At 52.2% G+C, this 25322-nt stretch overlaps 1 protein-coding gene across 2 annotated transcripts in view; it reads left to right on the top strand.

Annotated features, from left to right (window-relative positions):
* PRKCZ (protein kinase C zeta) overlaps positions 1-25322 on the top strand; it is a 100421-nt gene that overhangs the window by 54458 nt on the left and 20641 nt on the right. For both annotated transcript variants that reach the window (XM_013970271.2, XM_018060488.1), the window contains 3 exons: positions 17033-17118; positions 22942-23073; positions 23650-23731. In XM_013970271.2, coding sequence (XP_013825725.1) covers positions 17033-17118; positions 22942-23073; positions 23650-23731 — 300 coding nt within the window. The remainder of the gene's footprint in view (positions 1-17032; positions 17119-22941; positions 23074-23649; positions 23732-25322) is intronic.

Below are 25322 nucleotides of genomic sequence, written 5' to 3'. Positions count from 1 at the left end.
ATCATCGACTGTTGTGGGGAGGGGGCCGTTTCTGGTCTTCTGTCCCTTTGGCCTTTTGTACAATATCACATGGTTTTAACTTGGCTTTATAATAACTCAATATCATGTATTTTTTGTTTTTCTTCAAGGATATCTTTCTTGGTGATGGTTGTTAAGATTTTTGGGGGGGATGTTCAGTTGCTCAGTTGTGTCCGACTCTTTTTGACCCCATGGACTGCAGCACGCCAGGCATCCCTGTCCATTGCCAACTCCCAGAGTTTACTCAAACTTATGTCCATTGAGTGTTCTTGCCTGGAGAAGCCCAGGGACGGGGGAGCCTGGTGGGCTACTGTCTATGGGGTTGCACAGAGTCGGACACGACTGAAGAGACTTAGCAGCAGCAGCATGTCCATTGAGTCGGTGATGCCATCCAACCATCTCGCCCTCTGTTGTCCCCTTCTCCTCCTGCCTTCAGTCTTTCCCAGCATCAGGGTCTTTTCCAATGAGTCAGTTCTTCGCATCAGGTGGCCAGAGTATTGGAGTTTCAGCTTCAGCATCAGTCCTTCCAATGAATATTCAGGACTGATTTCCTTTAGGATGGACTGGTTAGATCTCCTTGCAGTCCAAGGAACTCTCAGAGGCTTTTCCAACACCACAGTTTTTGATGAGGACCATTTTTAAAGTCTTTATTGGATTTGTGACAACACTGCTTCTGGGTTTTTTTGTGGCCTTTTTTTTTTTTTTTTTGGCATGTGGAATCCAGGGATCAAACCCACACCGTCTGCATTGGATGGCAAAGTCTTAACCCCTGGACCACCAGGGAAGTCCTCCTTCGTTGTTTTTCACTTTTTCCATTTCTATACAAATCTTACAATTGGTTTTAAGTTTTCCAAAACCCAATGAGATTTTTTATTTGGATTACATTTGAGTTCATAGATCAGCATGGGAGAATTGACATCTTTGCAGCCTTGAGGTTTCTGAGCCTTGAACATACACTCAACTCTCCTTCAGATTTTTTCAGTGACATCTGTCTTCTGTAGAGCAGTCCTGCACATTTTTTGCTAGAGCACTCCACTGCCATTTGGCCTTTTATGCTGCTTTAAAGGGTGTTCCTTTTATAATTTTGTTTCCTAATAGAAATATATGGAGAAATACCGTTGACTGTTGATATTGAACCCTTGTCCAGCAACCATGTTAAATTCATGTATTCATCCTAGGACTTTATCTGTGGGTTCTTTTGAGTTCCTGTGTATACTCCCAGTTCACCAGTGCGTTTTATTTCTCTTTCCAAACCTTCATCTGTTACCTTGCATCACTGGCACTGTTTCTTTCCAAAACACTGTGGAACAGAAGTGCTGACCGCAGGCATCCTCTTGTTCTAGATTTCAGTGGAAGATTTTCAGAATTTTGCCATTAAGGATGTTGTTTGCTGAATGACTCTTCTCTTCTGTTCCTTGTTGAGGATTTTTATCCTGAATGACACAGAATTTTATCAAAGCATTTTTCCCCCTTCATCTGTTGACATGCTTTTCTCTTTTATTCTATTAATAAGGTGAATTATACTGTTTGACTTTGTTAAACCAAACTTGCATTCCCTTAGTTCATCCTGTTTGGCTATAATGTGCTGTTTTTTCTATATTTTGCTGGATTCAGTTTGTGAACATTTGGTATTTTTGCAACTGTTTATGAGAGAAGTTGACCTGCCACTTTCTTTCTTTCTTTTTTGGTAACTTTGTTTTCACAGTTAAACATACAGGTTATTTTTGTTGTTCTTTGCAACCCTTTGGACTACGGCACTCCAGGCTTCCCTCTCCTTCACCATCTCCCGGAGCCTGCTCAAACTCATGTCCATCGAGTTGGTGATGCCATCCAACCATCTCATCCTCTGTCATCCCCTTCTCCTCCTGCCTTCAGTCTTTTGCAGCATCAGGGTCTTTTCCAATGAGTCAGCTTTTTACGTCAGGTAGCCAAAGTATTGGAGTTTCAGCCTCAGCATCATTCCTTCCAGTGAATATTCAGGATTGATTTCCTTTAGGATTGACTGCTTTGATCTCCTTGCTGCCCAAGGGATTCTCAAGAGTCATCTCCAGCATCACAATTAGAAAGCATCAATTCTTCAGTGCTCGGCCTTCTTTATGGTCCAGTTCTCACATCCATACATCACTGCTGGAAAAACTATAGCTTGGACCTTGGTCAGCAAAAGTGCTGTCTCTGCTTTTTAATACACTGTCTAAATTTGTCATGGTTTCCCTTCCAAGGAGCAAGCATTTTAATTTCATGGCTGCAGTTACTGTCTGCAGTTATTTTGCAGCTCAAGAAAATAATATGTCATTGCTTTCACTTTTTCCCTTTCTTTTTGCCATGAAGTGATAAGACTAGATGCCATGGTCTTAATTTTTTTTTAATGTTGAGGTATATTGGCCTTAAAAAATTAATTGAGTTTTTAAATTTAATTCTTGGGAAGATTTATGTTAAGATTAATATTATTTCTAAATTAATTACTTGAATTCACAGCAAAGGTCTGTGAGCCTATGGGAGTTTCCTTTGTGGGAATGTTTTAAATTCTAGGTTTAATTTTTAAAATACAAGTTATTCAGATTTTATATTTCTTCTTTTGTCACCTTTAGTAAGTTGTGTTTTTAAGGATATTTTCAAGTCCAAAAGTGAAAAGAAAAAGTGAAAGTCACTCAGTCGTGTCCAGCTCTTTCCAACCCGTATAGATTTGCAAGTCTAAACCGTATTTATTGACATAGTGTGTATCTTTATTACCCTTTAGAATATCTTTAATATCCATAGACATTAAATTATTACAGATTTGTCTTCTCTCTTTTTTTTTTTAAGGTGCAACTCCTTTTTATTTTTCCCACTCCCACCGTGTTCAAGCCATCGGTGTTCTACTTTTCTGTGGTAGCATTTTAAATTTAATTGTGTTTCACTTATTTTTTGGTCTACTACTGTACTTCTTACTGAGGTAACTTTGGTTTATAACATTATTACAAGTTTCATGTATATAACGCTATGTTCCTACTTTGTTATATTTCTACAACAGCATGATCACCACCAAAAATTTAGTTTTCATTTGTTATCATACAGTTGATCCCCTTTACCCATTTGGAGCTGTGTCTTTTTTCCTTTTGTTTTCCTTCATGTGTTTTGTGCTTTAGTAGGTGCATACAAATCTAGGATCATTATATCTTCCTTTAAAAGTGACACTTTTATCATCATGAAATTTTGCTCTTTTAGATGAAAAAGTATTATTGGCATTTGAGTCTCCTTTGTCTGGCATCAGTACAACTGTGCCTCTGTGTGTGTGTATGTGTGGCGGGGCGAGGGAGACGTAGTGTTCATGTGGTATATTTTTTCCATCCTGTACGCTCAACTTCTCTGTATCATGTTTTGGAAATGGCTCTTATAAACAGAAGTTAATTGTTGTTTTTGACCTAGCGTGAAATCCGTATCTTTTAACTGAAGCATTATTTACAATTAATGTTATTCTGGTAAATTACAATTTAAATCTATCATCTTACTGTTTATTTTGTAGTTGACCTATATGTTCTTTCTTTTGGCCTTCCTTTCTTGCCTCCTTTTGGTTTAATCAAGTGTTATTTTTCCACCCCCGCCCCCACCTTTTATTATATTTGCTAAGTAATACTTAAAAAAAAATATTCCAGGTACCTTAGGAGTTATACAAAACATTCTTGAAATGTACCTTAAGTTACTCCTTTCACTGTTTCCAGGTAATGCAAGAACCTTACAGTGCTTTAGTCTTAGTTATGCTCCTATCAATTTCTATGCTGTTGTCATCTTATGTATAAACGCTACTTATATTTTAAGCCCCACAACAACTATTAATGTTGTTTTAAGTACTGTTCATTCAGATTCCCCTTCTCATGCACCCATTTCCTCCTGAAGGGCTGTGCTTACTTCCAAAACCATTTTCTTCCTGAAGTACTCCTTTTAGTATTTCTCCTAACAGAAGTTTGCTGGGTTTTGGTTCTGTGCAGACGTCTTTTCGCCTGCCTTCATTTCTGAGGCTGTTTTCTCTGGGTGTGTTGCCCAGGGGGCAGTGATGCTCTCTCTGCATGCCTGGGGCTTGGTCTCTTGGCTGCGGCTGTGTTGCTGTGTCTCTTTGAGACTCGCCTGACCACCCTGGGAGGGGGTGCTTCTCTTTCTTCTCTGGCTGCCTGAAAAATGGTCTTTGGCCAAATTTGTCAAATTATATTAAAATTACTAAATTGCATTTAAATTTCTTGTATTTATAAATGCGAGAAAATCCTATCCCATGACCTATTCTTAACTTAGTGTTCAGAGTATGTGAACTCATTTCATCTGTCAGACATGATATTTATTTTACATAATTGTCCTTCTTACACACATGAGCTTCAAAATCTTGGAAGCCAGACTGTATTTTTATAGGTTGAATGCCTTGGCCAAGCAACTTAGTCTCTTTATCCCTTAGTTTCTGTGCGTTTTAGAAAAAATTATAGGATATTTGAAATTTCATTTTAAGTGTGGGTTGTGTTTAAAGTTATATTTCTGTAAAAAGCTTGAAAGTGAACATCAGTCAGTCTTGTCTGACTCTCTATGATCCCATGGACTGTAGCCCACCAGGCTCTTCTGTCCATGGAATTCTCCAGGCAAGAATATTGGAGTGGGTAGCCATCCCCTTCTCCAGGGGATCTTCCCAACCTAGGGATTGAACTGGAGTCTCCTGCATTGCAGGCGGATTCTTTACCAGCTGAGCTACCAGGGAAACTTTGGATCTTTGGCTTTCCTATACTGCAGGCAGATTCTTGACTGACTGAATCATCAGGGAAGTCTAGTAAAAAGCTTAGATGGATACTTTTATATAAATGCTTAATAAATACTATCAATGATTTCAATGAAAAGAACAGCCTTCATTCTTCTGTTTCAACAGACTTGAGAAAGAGGGGAATATTGACTTTACCTTGAGATTGTAAGCGTCTCATCTTGGGCGCAGTCTCTTATCTCCGCTGTAAGGTGTCAGCCCAGTCCTTCCAGGTGCTGCCCGGCCCCTCCCCGCTTGCTGCTACCCCCTCAGACTCCACATCCGCATCCCTGTCTTCTCACCGGGTCCCACGGGCCCTTTTGCTCTCTTCTGCACTTCCTTCCATCCTGCTTTCCCCTCTCTGTGTGCTGCAGTCTGAATCTTCTCATCTGAAAGTGAAAGTCGCTCATTCGAGTCCAACTCTTTGCGACCCCATGGACTATATAGTCCATGGAATTCTCCAGGCCAGAATACTGGAGTGGGTAGCCTTTCCCTTCCCCAGGGGATCTTCCCAAACCAGGAATCGAACTGGAGTCTCCTGCACTGCAGGCGGATTCTTTACCAGCTGAGCTACCAGGGAAGCGTTGGATCTTCTACTGCCTCTTATTTTATCTAACCTTTTCTTTTTACATTTTTTATTTTTCCGTGCTTGGTCTTCCTTGCCTTGTGGGCTTTTCTCCAGTTGCGGTGGGCAGGGGCTGCTGTCTAGTTGCAGTGTCCCAGCTCCTCACTGCGATGGCTTCTTGTTGCGGAGCACAGGCTTAAGGGTGAGCAGGCTTCCGTAGTTGTGGCACGTGGATTCAAGTAGATTTGGCTCCCAGGCTTAGTTGCTCTAAAGCATGTGGGATCTTCCTGGACTAAGGATCGAACCTGTGTCTCGTGCAGTGTCAGGCAGATTCTTTACCACTGAGCCACCAGGGAAGCCCTAGCCTATTCTTAAATCTGGCTCCTGAATTATTAATTTCAGACACTGTATTTTCACTTTGAGAATTTCTAAAATCCTAGGGTCTTTAGAATTTGACTCCTTTTTCAATAGATCCAGTTCTTGGGTAAAGTTCTGTCCTTTTACCATCTTTTTCAATGTACGTTGAATATCTGGGTCTCCTGTGAGTCCGTTTCTATTGACTGTTGGGCCAAATGCTCCTGTTTTTTGGCCGGCCTGGTGATTTCTGAATATCAGATCCTGTGTTTGCAAAGCAGCAGGAGCTCTGAGTGATGTTACTTCCTCATGAAGGGACTTGATCTCATCCTGGCAGATGGACTGTGGATGGGTCACCTGGTGATGCTGGTCTGTTCCTCATTTTCCTTTAATGTCTTGTAGTAATTGCAGTTGGAAAAGTCTGGGGGGTGACTAGGACCCCAGTCTCCATCTTTGGTCTCCCCAACACCATGAGTCAGCCAAAAATCTCATATTAGGCTTTTTTGTTTTCCATTTAACAGCTGTGTAGCTTCGTTTCTTGGCCTTCTGCCCTGAACTCCACAGTGTAGGACTTGACAGATGCCTCGAAGGGAAGATTGGATTTTAGGTTCATTTCTTCACATTCCCGTTTCCTCAGGGACCTTGAGTGAGCCCCATAGTGGGGGTCACCCTGATCCTCCAGTGAGGCTAGGGGGCAGCATCAAACCAGGTGGGTCATTCTTGAGCCTCACAGAGCCAGTGGACTCGCCTTGGCAAGTGTGGGCTCCCTGGGGACCTGTCGCTTTCCCTGCTTTTCCGTTCCTCCGTTTGGAGCGGGACTGGCTATCCTCTTCCTGTCCAATGTTGCTTTTTTTTTTCTTGCCATGCTGCATGGCTTGTGGGATCCTAGTTTCCCGACCAGGGATTGAACCTGGGCTCCAGCAGGAAGAGCACTGAGTCCTACCCACTGGACCACCAGGAAGTTCCCCCAGCCTTGCATTTTGGAAACACAGCTTGTCTGGTCTAACAGGTCTGAGCTGGGGCTGGGTGAGGGGTGGGGGTGGGGGTAGATTTCCTCAGGACAAATTACAGCTGAGTGTCACTCCTGCAATTTAGATGATTTTTGATAAGACTGTGGATGTCAGAGTTGCTGCTGGAGAGGAGCCTTGGAGCTGTTGGATGGAGTGTTTTGTGTGCAAGAGAAGCATGAATCTGGGGGGACCAGGAGCAGATTGTTTGGGACCAAATGTGACCCCCAAAGTACTGTGCAGAAGCCCCGTCCCTAAATGTGTGTGAGGCCATGAGGACTTTGGGAGGTAATAGTTGGGGTTGGGGGGCTTATACCCCGTGAGAGGAGACCGTGGGGAGAGGCCATTGTCAGAACCCAGACCTCCAGTCCCCAGACCCTGCTGGAGGCAGCCTGTGGGTCTGTCACATGTCTAGGAGGACTGAGGTGACCCTTCAGGAGGCTTGTCTCTGCTGCTCTGAACCCCAGGTTTGTTTTTTTTTTTAATTTTTACTATAGTCGATTCCTAGTTTTATGTTAGTTTCACATGTACAGCAAAGTGATTTGGTTATACACATATATATTTTTTCCTTTTTCTACTTGGTTTACTATAGTATATTGAATGTAGTTCCCCATAAACCCCACCTTTTATCTACAGTTGGTTCCCACGAGCTCCGGGCCTCCCTCTCCGCTTGGCCTCCCAGGAACCAGCCTTGTCTCCTGCTCTGACCCACACATCCGGCTGTGATGCAGGCGCCGTTTTCACTGTGGCCCAGCCATTGCTGGCTGACCTTTGGAGGGCTGCATCCCCAGTCTCTGCCCATGATTTCCCCGGGGACACGCGGGGCTCATGTTCTCCGCCCAGACCTGTGTCTCAGTCGGCCTGGCCCTGTGCTGCAGCCGTGGCCGCAGCAGGTGACGCCGGCCCTGACAGCGCAGGTGGGCCACGAGCGGCTCCAGGCCTTGTGCTATTTTTAAAGGTGAATCCGTAAAGGAAAGCCTCCAAATAGAGAGAGGCTGCTTCAGTGTGCGCTCACTGGCGATAGATGACTTGCAAGTCTCTGAGTTTTTCCAGAAACTCTTTGAGAAAACACTGGTCTTGGTCCGCTGTTTCATCAAAACTGAACTCACTTTGTGACAGTTTGTCTCTTTGTGATGAAACTTGTTAGAAGGTGGAACTGTTGCAGTACCCCACCCCCCAGAATGCCTTTCAGGCTGGGTTTCCTTGCTTTCGCTTGTGCTGGGCCTTCACTGCTATGTGGGCTTGTCTCTAGTTGCGATGAGCGGGAGCTACTCTCTAGTTGTGATGCACAGGCTTCTCATTGCAGTGGCTTCTCTCGTTGTGGAGCATGGGCTCAGTTGCTCCACAGCATGTGGGATCTTCCGGGACCAGGGCTCAAACCCCTGTCCCCTGCACTGGCAGACAGATTCTTTACCACTGAGCCACCAGGCAAGTCCAGGGTTGGGCTTCATAACGGTCACTAATGGCGTCTGGGGGCAGAGGGACAGATTGAGGAGCCCAGGTAGGTGTCCTGCACCTCCTGGGACCCCGAGGCTGTGACCCTGGTCTCCACCTCCTGAGCCTCATCAAGGTCTTGTTCTTTGATGGAGCATCTGGTCCTGTGACAGCAACTGAGCCGATGGGGACGGGCCTTGGGGTCTTGGCAGCTGTGCTGCCCCGAACCCTGGTGCACGGTGCTGGCCGGGCCCTGGCTCCACACAGAGGTTGCTGTCCTGGCCTTGGGAAGCAGAAGGCTTTGTTTCATTGAAGCATTTCTCTCTACAAACATCAGAACCCTTGTCCTGTGCTGGTCCCTCAACACCTTTGCGAGAGCAAACCCACTCTCAGGTCCTCTGCCGTTGTCTTCCCTCGAGGGAGACGTGAAGGCGTCCTGCCTTGAAGGCCACCTTGCCCCCCTCCCCTCCCTGCACTCGGCTGCTCTGTGGCTCCTGCAGCCACTCTCCTGTCCACGGAGCCAGAGTCCAGACCTTCAGCTGTTGTGCCCTCACAGGCATGACTCAGATGTCCGTCCTGGCCACCGGGTGGGGGAAATGTCAGGCAGGTGAACTCTGGGGACGTGTCTCTGCCCCACTGCTCTGCACACAGGGTGTGGCATTGGGTGGGGCCCCCGCACCTCTTCTCTCTGCTGCATGTGAGGCCCCAGGAGACAGGACACGGTCTGGTCCCAGGCTCCCCGGGGAGGCTCCGTCGTGCACCCTCCCCAGTGCTGCTGGCCCCACTGCTGGCTGGTGCTCAGCAGACCTCTGGGCCCACAGCTAATGGAGCTTGTCCCCACAGCCTGTGTCCAGAGGTGGCGGCATGAGGTGGTTCCAGCCGAGCCCAGCCCCAGTCACTCCATCTTCCCATGGCTGTTGCGGGACTGACTCGCCTTGTCCATGTAGCCAGCCATGCCAGGCCCCGTGTCCTTGCTCCGCTGGCCAGCCCGGGTGGCCAGGCTCGGGGAGGGGGGGCTGCGGAGCCTACAGCCTAATTGGGTGGTTTTGGTCATGTGATGGCCCTGGGCCAGTCACATCCCAGGGTTGTCCTTCTTGGGTTGTGGTAGACCCAGGTGAGATCAGCTCCCTGCCAGCAATGTCAAGGCTTAGGAACCATGTCAGGACCCTGTGAGGGGGCCCAGGCTTCGTGGGAGCCAGCCTGCAGAGGGGACCAAACTGCCACCATCCCCATGTGGCTGGCTTCCTGCCATAGCAGCTCCAAAACCCTTCCCAGTCTGCATTTTTGGCCTTGGGCCCCTTCACTCACCTCTCAGGGCAGCGGGACACAATTCAGAGTAAGAAGCAGGAAGCCATGTGAGAGAGGACCCTGGAGGGGTGCCCCCCCCATCAGCCCAGCCATATCCTGCTCACTGCTGCCCTGCCCCCATCATGACCTTCAGTACTGCAGATGGACATGGGTCTGGGTCATATGGCTCTAGGGACAGTGCCAGGTCCCTCTTGAGACAGGTCACCTGGTGTGCCTAGCAGTGGGCGGCCGGATCCACGGTCAGGTGACACCCAGCCCTTGGGGAAAGGCCCACAAGCTGTATGGCTCCATGGGCTTCCTGGGGCTTGTGTCTACTCTCACTGTGTCCCTCAGGGATGCCCAGCCTATACGGCCACCAGGTTCCACAGCAGCTCCAGACATGTCCCCCAGTTCAGGCCAGCATCCCACCTAAATCCCAGACTTCTTTTTTTCAGATGGTCACGTGCAGCCTGCAGTAGGAGGGTTTTGGTGGAACGTGTGGTTGGTGAGGACAGGGCAACCTGAGTGAACGCCCTGCCTCCTGGGGCCTGGATCCCAGGGGACATGACTCCCCCGCAGGAAGCCAGTCCTGGAGGAAGCAGCATTGCTCTGCCAAGGACCCCACCCCCAGCCCAGCCCCAGGGCTGCAGGTACCTCCTAGCTCCCCGGCCTAGCCTTGGGCTGGTCACCGACCTAGAACTGCCAGAGGTGCATTCAGGTGACCCAGGTGCCCTGCTGCACATGCATTCCTGCTGTAGTTCTGAGGCTACGGGACTGTCTGGGGGCTGTGCTGGCTGGGCCAGTCACCTGGGCGGTGGGTCCATGTCTAGCAAAAAGCCAGAAAAGCCTCTGAGAGCATCATGGCTTGCCCGGCAAATTCAGCACTCCTCACGCACCGCCCCCCCGCCCCCCTGCCAATCTGGGGGCTGCCTGGTTTGTTTCGAGGTCTGTTGCTCTAAGCTCCCTTTTTAAAGTGTATTTTCTTCACCTTGTCAGAGCCCTCATGATGCTAGATTGCCATAGAAACAGAACTCATTAAAGTTCCCTGCAGCCACCCTAATTATAGAATTCCAAAGACAAGCAGCGAGCTTCTCTGGGGCTGTCTCTGAGGCTGAGCGAAGATACCAGAGTGGCTGAGCCCAGGGGCCATGAGGACTGCAGTTGTTGCCACTCTGCACTCAGGTTGCAGGCACCCTGGAGACCACTAGATGTTCCCAAGTTGGACTGTGGCTTTGAACAGCTCCAACTCTGAACTCAGTCGTGACACAATGACTAAGGTGGAGCCTCCTGATCCCCAAGGACTCTGGGTGGAGCAGCCGCAGGGTCAGCTGGGGTCACCCACCAGGGCTGCTTCTTGTGGAGGTCTTGCCAGCTACCCCCACCCACCCCTGGCTGGTTTTCAGGACTGTTTACCACTGAGACCAGCTGCACAGGAAGGTGGACAGGCAGGGCCCACGGCCAGAGCGGTGGGAAGGGGCAGGTCATCCCCAGTGTGCCCGGCCCTTTGAAGCGCTCCGCACTCGTGCCCTTCTCCGTTTCCTGTTGTGTGGGGTGAGTCAGGATCTGCATAGACACGTGTTCTGCACATGCATGTGCCCTCCTCCCTTTCCTGTTGTGTGAGGTGAGTTGGGATCCGAATGTGCTTCCGTTCTTCGCTTTCTGCCATTAGAGTGATTCAGTTCAATCACTCAGTCATGTCTGACTCTTTGTGACCCCATGGACTGCAGCACGCTAGGCTTCCCTGTCCATCACCAACTCCTGGAGCCTGCTCAAACTCATGTCCATCGAGTCAGTAATGCCATCCAACCATCTCATCCTCTGTTGTCTCCTTCTCCTTCCTTCAGTCTTTCCCAGCATCAGGGCCTTTTCAGATGAGTCAGTTCTTTGCATCAGGTGGCCAAAGTATTGGAGCTTCAGCTTAGAGTGGTATCATCTGCATATCTGAGGTTGTTGATGTTTCTCCCTCCTATCTTGATTCAGCTTGTAATTCATCCAGCCTGGCATTTCCCACATGTGGTCAGCGTATAGGTTAAACAAACAGGGTGACAGCAAACAGCCCTGTCATACTCCTTTCTCGACCTTGAACCAATCAGTTATACCATACAGGGTTCTAACTGTTGCTTCTTGACCCACATCCAGGTTTCTCAGAGGATAGGTAAGATGGTCTGGTATTCCCATCTCTCTAAGAGCTTTCCACAGTTTGTCATGATCCACACAGTCAAAGGCTTTAGCATAGTTGATGAAACAGAGATAGATGTTTTTCTCAAATTCCCTAGCTTTCTCCATAATCCAGCAGATGTTGGCAATTTGATCTCTGTGTCCTCTTCCCTTTTGAAACCCTGCCTGGACATCTAGAAGTTCTTGGTTCGAATAATGCTGAAGCCTAGCATGCAAGATTTTAAGCCTGACCTTACTAGAACAGGACTTCCCTGGTGGCTCAGAGGGTAAAGCATCTGCCTGCAGTGTGGGAGACCTGGGTTCAATCCCTGGGTTGGGAAGATCCCCTGGAGAATGAAATGCAACCCACTCCAGTATTCTTGCCTGGAGAATCCCATGGACGGAGGAGCCTGGTAGGCTATACAGTCCACTGGGTTTCAAAGAGTCGGACACGACTGAGCGACTTCACTTTTACTAGCACAGGAGATGAGTGCAGTTGTCTGATGATTAACACATTCTTTAGAACTACCCTTCTTGGGAATTGGGATGAGGATTGACCTTTTCCAGTCCTGTGGCCACTGCTGGCTCTTCCAGATTTGCTGACATAATGAATGCAAAACCTTGATGGCATCATCCTTTAGGGATTTGAATAGTTCTGCTGGAATTTCATCGCATCCACTAGCTTTATTAGCAGCAGTGCTTCTTAAGGCCCACTTGACTTCGCAGTCCAGAATGTTAAGTGTGAAATGGAGACTTTCCTAGCAGTCCATTGGTTAAGACTGCCTTCCAGTGCAGGGGGCACAGGTTTGATCCCACATGCCATGCAGTGTCTCCTCCCCACCCCCGCTCAAAAAAAAGGTATGGGATTCCCTGCGGTCGCTCATGGTTCCTTACAAGTCCACGGGGCACTGCTTTCCAGGTGGCAGCGTGGGTGTGGGTTGGACACCCAGGGGCTCCTATGCCTCTGCTGGGATTGGGGCTGGGGTCTGCACTGCTGGGGCTCTGACATCCCTGGCAGGGATGGGGGTGGTGGACGGTACACCTGAGAGCCCATGTGAGTCAGGTTTTCCAGAGAAGCAGAACCGATAGAACACGTGGAGAGTCATTATTGTAAGGAGCCTGCTCACAGGGTCATGGCGGCCGCAAGTCAGGCCTGCAGGCTGGAGATGTGGGAGAAGCTGCTGCCATGGTCCAGGTCCAAAACTGTCTGCCGCAGTATCGCTCTCGCTGGGGGAAGGCGGCCTTCAGGTCTGTTCAGGCTGTCACCATGGCAGATGAGATGGTTCGATGGCATCACAAACTCAATAGACATGAATCTGAGCAAACACCAAGAGATAGTGAGGGACAGGAAAGCCTGGCATGCTGCAGTTCATGGGATCACAAAGAGTCAGACATGGCTGAGAGACTGAACAAAGCCATCACCTGATCAGATAAGCCCACCCGTGGGGGGGCAATCTGCTCCACTCTGAGGCCATTGACTTAAATGTTCATCTCATCTGGAAGCACCCTCATAGAAACATCCAAGATATTTTGACCACGAATCTGGGCACTGTGGTCCACCCAGCTGACACATGAAATGAACCACCGCATCCCCACCCCCCACTGCCAAGAGGTGCCTCCTGAATCCACACTCAGTCTCCCGCTAAAGACAACAGCATGGTCACACCTCTGTCTGACACGTGTCTATCCTGCATGTGCTGGACATACACTGACCCCTCCCCCAGGAGGGCTGGTTGTCTTCTGGGGCTTGGAGGACGCCACTTCCCTCCCGTCTGCTCAGCACTTCCTCCCTGCTTCTCCCTGAACTTACACACCTGCAACCTCTGCCACCTGGGAGCCGTGTTGCATCTGTCCTGTGGCTCCCCGAGCCCACCCCTCTGGCCAGTGTCCTCCTGCGGTGTGGAGTGTGTGTCTGCAGGCACTGCTCCCCACTGGTCAGGGCACAAGCTGCAGCAGCATGGACATGGTTCCTGCAGTGGGCTCACAGCAGCAGCTGGAGCCTGTGTGCAGAGACAGAGCTCAGTGTTTCTACTAAGATCTGAGGTTCGTTTATAACTGTGTCGTTGTTGCCACCTCTGGCCCCTCCCTGTGTTTTTACAGTTCCTGTTGTATATTGTTTACTGCAGCCTTTGAGGCACCCCAGGAACATGGGAATCACACGTGTTATGAAACATACGGTGGAGTGGACCTGCATGCCCCTAGCAGCCAACTTGCCCAGCACTGACGCACTGTCCCAGTCTTCTACTTACTAGGATGATTTCCCTTTATGAACATGCATCCTGAAACATCACACTGTCCATTTTCTTGGTTTTTAGTTTGACCCTGTGGACTGTAGACCTCCAGGCTCCTCTGTCCATGGAATTCTCCAGGCAAGAATACTGGAGTGGGTTGCCATTCCCTTCTCCATAGGATCTTCCCAATCCAGGGGTTGAACCCAGCTCTCTTGCATTGTGTGCAGATTCTTTACTGTCTGAACCACCGGGCAAGCCACTTTAGTTTGATAACAGGCATCATTTTACAGAGCCCATTTCATATAGGTCAGTCTGTCATCTTATAATTTAAGGTTTTAAATGTATTTGTTTATCTCTGGCTGTGCCGGTCTTTGTTGCTGCACAGGCTTTTCTCTGATTGTGGTGAGCAGGGTCTACTCTCTGGTTGTGGTGCACAGGCTTCTCATTGCAGTGGCTTCTCTTGTTGCGGAGCACAGGCTCTGGGACACTCGGGCTTCACTTGTGGCTCTTGGGCTCTAGAGCAAGGCTCAGTAGTTGTAGCGTACAGGCTTAGCTGCTCCACAGCACGTGGGATCTTCCTGGATCAGTTATCAAACCTGTGTCTCCTGTGTTGGCAGGCAGATTCTTTACCATTGAGCCGCTAGGGAAGCCCCTGTGATTTTATACTGATTTTTTTATTTGACTTGATTTTGGAAGATGCGTTTGTATGGCCGAGGGTGGCTCAAGCTGGGTTATGACCGAGGGTCCTCCCAGATAGCCATGCCCCGTGTCACCTGTCCTCTTGGACCTGGGTGGCTGCAGACATCCTTCGGTGGCCGCGAGCCCACGTGAGGCCTGTCAGGCCCTGGTCTAGGAGCAGTGTTACTGCTGTGTCCCGGGGAAGCACACATGCCCTCGACCATTGATTCTGGCCATGGTTAAGCTCCCCCAGCAGGACAGGCGACTTTAGGTTACTCTGATCCCTGACAGTATTTGACATCACGGGAGACTCGTCTTCCGTTCCCGTTTGTGCTTTCCCTCATTGGCTTGTGGGCATGCCTCCCGTATCCTGAATCATTAGCCCATGTGGCACGGCTGATAATGAGATGGGGGTTTGTCTGGCCTCGTGTGGCCTTAGGGTGAACATGCGTCCTCTCCTCCTTTTGTTTTCAGGGGTTTCCTCCACTTTCGATTAAGATCATCCAGGTATCCTTCTAGGACTTGTCATTTTGCCCCTTAGTTTCAGTCCTTGTCTTTTTTAGATGAGTGTATTTGTGTGGTGGCACCAGGTCTTGGTTGTGGCATGTGGGATCCAGTCCCCTGACCAGGAGTCGAACTTGAGCCCCTGCGCTGGGAGCACAGAATCTTAGCCACTGGACCACCAGGGAAGTCCCTCAGCCCTTATGTACTGAGGGGAGTGTTTGTGTGTGGAGCGAGGCAGGCGTCTGGTCTGCTCGAGTCACTGTCACAGTACACTGTATGCAGCAGAGACCAAAGGACCTCACTTCTCAGGGTCTGGGGGCGGACGGCTGAGCTCCAGGTGCTGGCAGGCTTGGGGTCTGGTGAGCACCCTCTTCGTGGCTTACAAACACTGCCCCAGCTGGGTCCCCAGGCAGTGGAGACAGAGGTTGGGTGTCTCATCCTCCTCTTATGAGGGTGCTGATCCCATCAGGGGGCCCCACGCATGACTGCTGAACTCAGTGACCTTCTCAGGGGGCCCCGCCTCCAAATACAGCCATGCATGAGGTTTTGGAGAGGGGCTGAGGGGGCCAGTCAGGGCTTCCACGTGTAATCAGGAAAGGCACAACAGCGGGGGTCCCTGCCTCGTTCACTGTGGACAAGACATCACCCGTGTTCCCTTGGCCCTGCTCAACACATAGGAGTCCCGAAGGGCTCTGTTCTGTCCCCTAGCCTAGCTTTCCTGTCTGCTGGGGGCTGCTGGACATGTTTGAGTTCCTTATTTCTGGTGGCTTTACTGAAATGTGAAGGGCGTCCTGTGGATGCATTTTCAGGCTTTCGTGCTGTGCGTGTATTGAACACTGGAAGGAGCCAGAGCCTTGTGCCACCGCGTCCCAGCCTGACAACCTGGCTCCCTTTGTGTCTTAGGGTCTGTCACTCGGTGCCTCACCCCACCATGTGCAGGGACGGCTGGGGGTTGTGAACACCACACGCAGGGCAGTCAGCCCTGTGGACGTCAGCAGGGACCTGCTGGGGGCCAGACTTCCCCCAGATCTGGCTGGGAGGGCTATGCCCTGTGATCAGGCAGGGGCCCTGGGGCATCAGCAGGAACCCCTTGGAGCCCAGGGCAAGATAGGCGGGGGAGCCCTGTTCTGTTTGCATGTTGGCGTCTCAGCTTCCCCCTTCACCTCTCATTTAGTGGGAAGGGAGCCGGTTTTGCAGTCACTGTGACCAGGTTTCACAGGTTCCAGCCAGAGCTGGTCATTTGCTTGTTTTAAAAACACTCCGTTACAGTTTCCACTTCTGTATGTTCCTGGCAGCTCCCTGACTCTCATGAAAGTCGCCTTCACTACGGAGCTCTGTAAAAGCACAAAGCTTCCCGTTGTAGCCCAAGTATTTTGTTTTCACATACTTTCAAAGCGTTGGGAAGGAGCAAAGTTGGAAATGTTTTTGAGGAGGAATGAAACCTCCCATCCTGGTCATACGTGTAGCTCGGCGTGTTTCATGAGCCGCTGCTTCCACACAAGTCTGGTGCAGATTGGGAGCGTGATGTTTTTGGTGACTTTCAACTCAGCATAAGTGTGCAGTTGGTTTTGCTTTGTTTCTGCCCCTAGGTTTGTTCTTGAAGGGGAGCCGGGGGAGGGGGGCGTTGCTGGCTGGACGCCTGCCTCAGGCTGACCGTGGACTTCCCGGCTGCCGGGGTCCCTCCCCGGACAGTTGGGCGTAAAGGTCCGGAGAGCCCTTAGCTCCCATGGAGCCCGTCCCTATGTGGAACGGGCCCTGGTTTTCACTCCCGGAGGGAAGGGAGTGGACAGGAAGCCCATGGGGGGCACACAGGCCCCAGTGGCCTCACAGCCTGAGCCCCTGCAGATGGCTGTCCTTGTGGGTTGTCTGGGGCACCATCTCCCCACCCGCCGGTGTGGAACAGCTGCGAGGGTGCTGGCGTCTCAGCTCCGCGGCCACTGCCCTGGGCCACCTGGACTGGCGGCCTGTCCCCACCGCCCCCCATGTGGTAGAGCTGGGCTCGCAGCCCCAGGGCTATTTCTTTACGCTCTTCTCCTGTTCGTTCCAGAATCCATCTACCGCCGTGGAGCCAGAAGATGGCGGAAGCTGTACCGCGCCAACGGCCACCTCTTCCAGGCCAAGCGCTTTAACAGGGTGAGTCCCCCTGAGGGGGAGATGCCGGGCTCTGCTCCACACTCAGCCCTGGATGACCACAAGCCCTTCATGAGCTCCCTGAGCCAGCAAGGTACCAGCTCAGGTCTTTTCTGACAAAACGTGACCTGTGTGTTCCTGTCACATGACCCCCTTCCAGGTACCGTGTCCTGTCACGTGACCCCAGTCCTGGCACTGGGACTCCGTGGGCATTCAGAAGGGACCCTGGAGCTGTCCCGAAACCAGGACGCATGGGTTACTGCACGTGTCCCCTGCTGGTCGCAAGGGTCTCCTGTGAAGCCCAGGGCCCGATAACGGCCCTCCAGCCCCTGGCCCCACTGCCCAGCACACTCCGAAGGCTTTATAGCTACACGTATGGTGTTTCTCCTCATGCTGCCCTGGGTCCTGTAGAGACCACGAGGCTCGCGTGGCTTTGTCATTGTCCTTGCCACGTGGAAAGGGAGGTGCCTGCAGAGGCCCGGTGGCTGAAGACCGTCTGCTCCAGGGCTGCCCACACAGAGCGCCACAGGCTAGGTGCTTAGCAGGATGGTCTGGTGTCTGAAGTCCAAAACAAGGACTGTTCTCAGGGCCAAGCTGCTCTCAGGGAGAGTCCTTCCTGCCTCTGTGTAGCTTCTAGGGTCACTGGCATCCTCAGAGGCCCTGGGCTGGGAGTGCAGCCCTCCAGCCTCTGCCACCTCCTGTCTCTGCACCCCACCCCCACCCCTGACTCCTCACCCCTGGGATGCCCATCATGACAAGGACCCAATCTGACCTCATTTCTGGGTGGACATGAGTTTGGGGGACACCACTGAGTCCCATAGAGCAGCCGAGCACCTGCTGACCTGGGGCCCCATGCATGCTGAGCACCCTACCCTGAAGGCTGGTCCCTGCACCTGGCACTCAGGAGGCACACACACAGCATGGTGGTTTGTTGTTCACTATAATGAATGATTGGAGGAAAGTCAGCCAAGGGGGCCCCGGGGGCTGTGTCAGGAGTGAGTGAGGAATGAAGCATGTGTGTCGGGGAGGAGGGGGCCCTGGGACCTCCGACAATGACAAGAGGACACGAGGTCCTTGGGGCATCAGATAACGTGGGGAGGCTGGGGATCACCAAGAGTGGACAGAGGGCGGGGGCTGCAGGGATGATGGGCCACCCGATGGGTGTGGATGTGAGACTGCAGTGAACCACCCAGACAGACAAGATGAAACCTGGAGAAATTGAAACTTCCAGCCCCAACGACACGAGGTACCACTGCCTGCCCTCCCCATGTTTATTTAAGAAACAGATGACCAATCAGCCTGTGGTCAGGCAGCTTCTCTCCTGTGCCTTTGGGCAACAGCTCGGTTCTGGCCAGAGATGGCCTCAGGCAGATGGGCCAGGCCACCCTGAAGGACCTCAGGGAACTACTCACGCCCTTCTTGACAAAGTGGCTCACTGGCCCGCGATGAAGCCCACCCACTTGGCAAGGCCACTCGGAGGGGCCTGGCCTCTCCTGCCTACAGGTTCTAGGAGGAAAACTCATTTCCCCTATTCGTCAGGTGCAGAGCCTGGCACTCCTCCTGCCACACCCCCTCCCCAAAATTGTGGGCAAGGCTTTTCCTCTCCAAGGAAGAGCAGGAATTTGGGGTGAGGATGGCCACTCTAGTCCTCTCCCATCTGCTCTCCCTTGAGCACCAACAAGCTTCTAACGAACACCAGGAGGCCAGGTGGGGAGCCAGCCCTGATACCACCAGCCTTTCGGGAGCTGGCTCTTCACAGGTGGGGAAGTGGGCGTGTCGCTGTTCATCCCCAGCCTGGTTTCCCACCTGGGGTCCCCAGACTCCACGTCTGGAGGCCACACCATGCACCTGTGTTCGCTGTGCAGTCACTCCACATGTCTCAGGAGCTGCACCCCTGGCTCTGCAGGGTCACCAAGGCTCACAAGGACAAGCCAACGAAGGAGGTCATGGCTCTCCATTTTTGCTGGTGACCTAAGGACGAAAGCAAGGGCTGTCAGCCTCCCAGGCCGGAGCTCTCTTCACTGGACACGACTGATCTTCTCGAGCAGAGAGAGAGGCTCAGCCAGGGACTTGCAGAGAGAGGAGGGGGGGCAGCATCCACCCCAGAACAGGAAGCACGAGGGGGCCAACGGGGACCCCCAGTGTGTGGGACAGAACTGGTGGTCAGAACCTGGCCCTGGGACCCAGGGCATGAGCGTCTCCTGTAAGAGTGGAGGGTCATCCAGTGCATCCCAGGGAGATACTGGTTGAGTGTGGGTCAACAGGGAGTGGCTGTCCAGGGCTGGGTTCATGGCAGAGTGAGTCGGGGCAGATCATCAGGGAAGGTGTTCACTGGCGTGGCCCGGTTCGGAACTGAGATCCCACAAGCCGTGCAGTGCCACACACACACACACACGCACACGCACACGCATGCACACACACGCGCGCACACACACACACACACACACACTCTCTCTCACTCAAAACCTAGAAGCGCTGTGGGTCTCTAGAGAAACCTGGCGGGGGGAATAGGGGGAGTGGGTCTTCAGACTCAGCCATAATCACTTGCCAGGCATCTGCAGCCCTCAAACATTGAAACACATGCAGGGAAGATGTCTATAGCAAAACTTGGAATAAGAGATCAAGACAGTATGTGTGTTTAGTACCAAAGAGTTCTGGCCTTTTGCTAAATGCCCGAGTCAGAAGTCGGGCAAGGGTGTGAGTGGTCAGTTAGAACAAGAGTGGTCACTGCACATGAATGCAGGCACCCTGACCTTGTTGGTGACCAGAGAAACGCAGGATGCTCAGAGCTGCCAGTGCCCCAGGCTGCTCTTTATGCAGTGACAGTCCTTGTACTTCCGGGGGTGCAGACCCAGATCCCTGCTTTCTGGAAAGCAGTTGGGGAAAAGCTCGGTGGCTCTGAGGTGCCCTGTCCTGCTGTCCCTGCAGTGAGTCCATCCTAGAGGAGTGGCCATATCACTGTCACGGGCGGGCAGCAGCTGAGCGCCCTCCCTGTGTTGTGAGAACCCCTGCCCTTTAACCCTCCAGTGCAGGGGTTTGAGCCTTGGCACAGTATATGCCCCCTTCCCATCCTGGGGCAACTGGAGGGGCCTCTGCTAGTGGCACATGGGCCCCCTGTGCTGCAGGACTGGCTGGATAGATGGTTCAGGAACTGCAGCTTTTATTATGAGCAGAGAGTCCTGCGGGGAGGGACAGTGTGGAGAGGCGAGCGGGGAGACCTAGGTAAAGACATCAGCAGGGCTGGCCGTGCTGGTCGAGGATTTCTCCTGGGTTTTTCGAGCTGAGGACACCTCCCCTGCAAAGGGCCAGAGAGTGAATGTTTCAGGCTTTGTGGGCCATGCAGTCTCTGTCGCAACTGCACAACTCTGTGGTCAGTGTGACCACATAAGAGCAGCCCCAGAGGATGACGACTGAAAACATGAGCAGGGGGCCAGCCGAGCAGTATGTGAGACAGACTGAAAAATACTTTCACCCGTTAGTCTGTTAATTCACATGATTTTCTGAGAGATGAAGCTTTATTTTTTGTTATTATTTTTATTATTTAATTAATTATTTTTTATGTTTTATATTTATTTTTATTTATTATTACTACTCCTTTTTCTCTGTGCCACACAGCTTGCAGGATCTTGGTTCCGTGACCAGGGATTGAACCTGTGTCCGCTGCGTTGCAAGACAGATTCTTAGACTGCCAGGGAAGTCCCAAAGACGTGAATTTTTTAATGGTTCCATGAATGCTGACAGAACAGGGCTGGAGACAGGGGTGAAAGCAGTCTCGGGCTGGACACTCCCTCCTTGAATCCTGGATTTGCTCATGAGCAGTCACCCTTCTGGGTGGAGGTGCCAGTACCAGTATTAAACTGAACTGACCAGAGTCAGAGCTCTCAGGAGGGGTGACCCTGTGGCTGGCCTCCCATCTGGCCTTCGAGGCCATCCACTGTCTCTTGGGCCATTCCCAGAGGGAGCCCCGTCATTCGTGTTTTCTTCCTTGGGGCGGGACAACTCCAGCAGCATGGGGGAGTTGGATACATGGTTCTTTTCCTGAAGTTGTAAGCAGTGGGGTGGGTGTGTGTGTGTGCGCGCGCACATGCGCGCATATGTGTGTATGCATGGACTTGTCTTCAGTAGAGCTTTACTGGGCTCCCACTGTATGCTGGGCACTATCCCAGGTGCTGGCCATGTCGCTGTGACTGAGATGTACGTACTCTGTGTGGAGGAGAGGCTCCTTCCTGGGGGGAAATGAGCTCCTTGTGCCCACTGGCTGCCAGTAGCTGGTCCTGCACCCTTAGCCCACTCTTGGGGAAGATTTGCTCTGGTCAGTACCAGTACAGTGCATCCTTTCTGTTCTCCAGGAGTAATTTGAAACTTTCTTGAAGGAAAGAAATTTGTTAAACGTGGCAAAAGAGGGTAAAACATGTAAATGAGATATGGCTGGAACAGAAGTAAGCAGGAGCCTGCCAACATACAGACACCATGTAACCAAGGAGACAGCTTGGGCTCCAAGTGCTGGGCAGGTGACCTCACTTCTGGACACACTCATCTTTGCATTTTGTGACTTCCAGAATTACAAAAACCTCACCAAACGAGCCAGTCATGATCATGAGTTTCAAGCGTTTATAACCAAGAGGAACAAAGATTGACCATTTAAAATATTTTTAAAATGCTGAGAAAAATACAAGGGTGGACTAGTACTAGCGTGGACACCCACAGGCAAGTCTGGGTCAGCCTCTTGTGGGGTCACTACTCCTTTCTCCTGGGTCCTGGAGTGCATAAGGTTTTGTTTGTGCCCTCCAAGAGTCTGTTTCCCCAGTCCTGTGTAAGTTCTGACGGCTCTATGGCAGAGTTAATGGCGACCTCCTTCAAGAGGGCTTATACCACACCCAGGTCTGCTGCACCCAGAGTCCCTGCCCGTCGCAGGCCACTGCTAACCTGTACCTCTGCAGGAGACACTCAAACACTCAAAGGCACTGTGGTGTTAAAGACTCTCTTGAGAGTCCCTTGGACAGCAAGGAGATCCAACCAGTCAATCCTAAAGGAAATCAATCCTGAATATTCATTGGAAGGACTGATGCTGAAGCTGATACTCCAATACCTTGGCCACTTGATGCAAAGAACTGACTCATTGGAAAAGATCCTGATGCTGGGCAAGACTGAAGGCAGGAGGAGAAGGGGACAACAGAGTATGAGATGGTTGGATGGCATCACTGATTCAATGGACATGAATTTGAGCAAGCTTCAGGAGTTGGTGATGGACAGGGAAGCCTGGCGTGCTGCAGCCCATGGGGTCACAAAGAGTTGGACACAACTGAACTGAACTGAGTCGCATGGAGCCCCAGAGCAGTTCAGAATCCAGATGCATTCAGTTGCCAGGCATGGTTGCCTCTGTGTTTGTCATGCAGGGGTCATGTGGGTTTGGACGAGGGTCATGCAGTGGTCAGGCTCCCCCACGACCTTCTCACCTGGGTCACTTCACTCTGGCGGGGCGCCTCGGCCGATCTGAGCACAGCCAGAATGGATTTGCAGCCCCGCTCCAGGTCCTGCAGGCAAGGAGGCCCTGCCCATGGAGAGGTCTCATTACCTGCCCACAAGGTCCTATGGGAGCATAGCCCAGCACCTCGGGGCCTTGGTTCCCCTAACCTTGGGACAGACCCAAGTCGGGACTACTGGGCCTGGGTGGGGCCTGGTACCAGGCATGAAGAGGCCTCTTCCTGGCCTGGCTGCATGTCCCCTCAGTGCGGAGGGACCATGGGGGCACAGGTGTGTCCTCTTGGTGTGAAGAAACCACGGGGGCACAGGCCTGGCTGATGGTGCCTGTTCTTGTCCACACAGAGAGCGTACTGCGGCCAGTGCAGCGAGAGGATATGGGGCCTCGCGAGGCAGGGCTACAGGTGCATCCACTGCAAACTGCTGGTTCATAAGCGCTGCTACGTGCTCGTCCCACTGACCTGCAGCAGGCATATGGTGAGTGGACACCTCGGCCGGCTGGGGTGCAGTCCACACTGCTGCCCCTGGGGACCCTTGGCCTCTCCCTGCCCAGCTGGGATGCTAACCCCATCCCTGCTACCCACAAGATGAGAAGAGGGGGTGATGTAGGGGCTGCAGAGTGACGGCCTGGGTCAGCAGTTGGGTTGGGACATGTTTCCAAGCCCCAGGAGTCCCCCAGCACTCTTGGGGCCCCAGGGTCCACCAATAGGGAGCTGCCTCGATTGTGATGTCAGCCGTAGAACCTGGAGCTGGGGCCTGACTGCGGACGCTGTGTGATGAGGGCAGGGCTGACGGGACTAAGCGTTACTATGTGAAAAGACACATTTTATAAGTGCCTGCTAGAAGGGTGGAGCCTGAGGGCTGAGCGGCCACCTCCGCCTGTGGGAACGCAGGTAATTTCAGTGCTCATCTTGCCATGTTCAGGGCGATGCTGTAACAGGTGAATGACGTGTGTTGTGACGTCACAGTGTATGTGAAAGTGAGTCCCGGTCACGCAGTGTCTCCAGAAGCCCCGTGTAGTGCTGCCTGGTCACTCGGCCCGTGTCTCTGCAGGATTCCGTCATGCCTTCCCAGGAGCCTGCAGTGGACGACAAGAGCGATGACGTGGACCTTCCCTCCGAGGAGAGCGACGGAAGTAGGGCTGCTGCTCCCACCCCCAGAACCCTTTCTAGATCCTTTCTCCCAGGCCAGGGCCTGTGAGTGTGGCCGCTCGCTGCAGGGCTGGGGCGGCCTCTCCAGAGCAAGGGTGGGCGGGCTGCCTGCCCTGGGCGCCCACATCTCTGTGCTGCTGCCCATGGGAGTCAGGGTGGGGGCTGGGGTTCCCTCTCTTGCAACCTCGGGAGTTCTAGGAGGCTCTAGTGCAGTGGCCACCACAGATTCACGTCTCTGGAAAGGTCTGCCGTGCCCAGTATTGCATAGTTCTTGGGTTTCAGTAGGTTTTTTTTTTTTTGGTTGTGGAGAGTTGTTTTTTTTTTTTTTTACTGCTAAGAAGCATTCAGAGAGCAATTTTGATTCCATTTGGACTGATGGCCGTGCTCTGAGCTTCTGCAGTTCTGTGCATAGTCACAAGGGTGTACGAGGGCCTAGGCCTCACTCAGTAAACGCTTGTTCCTTCCCCAGGAGTGATGAGAGGCCATGGAGCACAAAGCAGTACAGTGCCTGGTGTAAAGGAGACTCCCACGCACCAGCTGCCTGTCCACCCACATCCACGCACGTCCACTCACTCTCCACCCACGCCCACCGTCCACATGCGTCCACCCACGACCACCCCCAACATCCACACATCCACCCATCCACCATCCACCCCCACCAACCATCCATCTACACACGTCCACCTACCACCCACGCCCACCATCCATACACGTCCACTCACTTTCCACCCACCCCCACCATCCACACACACCCACCCACTACCCACCCACCAACCATCCACACACATCCACTCACTCTCCACCCATGCCCACTGTCCACACATGTCCACCCGCCACCCACCCACCAACCATCCACCATCCACACACGTCCACCCACCACCCACGCCCACCAACCATCCACCATCCACACACACCCACCCACCACACACCCACCCACCATCCACCCCCACCAACCATCCACCATCCACACACGTCCACCCACCACCCACGCCTACCATCCACACACGTCCACTCACTCTCCACCCACACCCACCGTCTACACGTGTCCACCCACCACCACCCCCAACATCCACACACACCCACCCACCACCCATGCCCACCACCTACACACACCCACCCACTGCCTACCCACCCACCATCCACACACGTCCACTCACTCTCCACCCACGCCCACCGTCCACACATGTCCACCTACCACCACCCCCACCGTCCACACATCCACCCACCCACCATCTATGCCCACCATCCACACACCCACCCACTACCCACCCACCCACCATCCACACACATCCTCTCACCCTCCACCCACGCCCAACCATCCACACACACCCACCCACCACCCACACCCACCAACCATCCACACACGTCCACTCTCCACCCACCATCCACACACATCCACCCACCTGTCGTCCACATCCACCCACCATCCACACACACACACACCCACCATCCACACGTGTCTACCCACCCACCATCCACACACATCCACCCACCATCCATGCACACCCACCCACCTGTCCACCCACCACCCACCATCCACACACATCTACTCACTCTCCACCCACCCCCACCATC

The sequence above is a fragment of the Capra hircus genome, chromosome 16 (assembly GCF_001704415.2).
Source record: "Capra hircus breed San Clemente chromosome 16, ASM170441v1, whole genome shotgun sequence".
Classification (NCBI taxonomy): domain Eukaryota; kingdom Metazoa; phylum Chordata; class Mammalia; order Artiodactyla; family Bovidae; genus Capra; species Capra hircus.
Note: the sequence above shows the minus strand (reverse complement) of the source record. Positions and strands in the feature narration are given on the sequence as shown.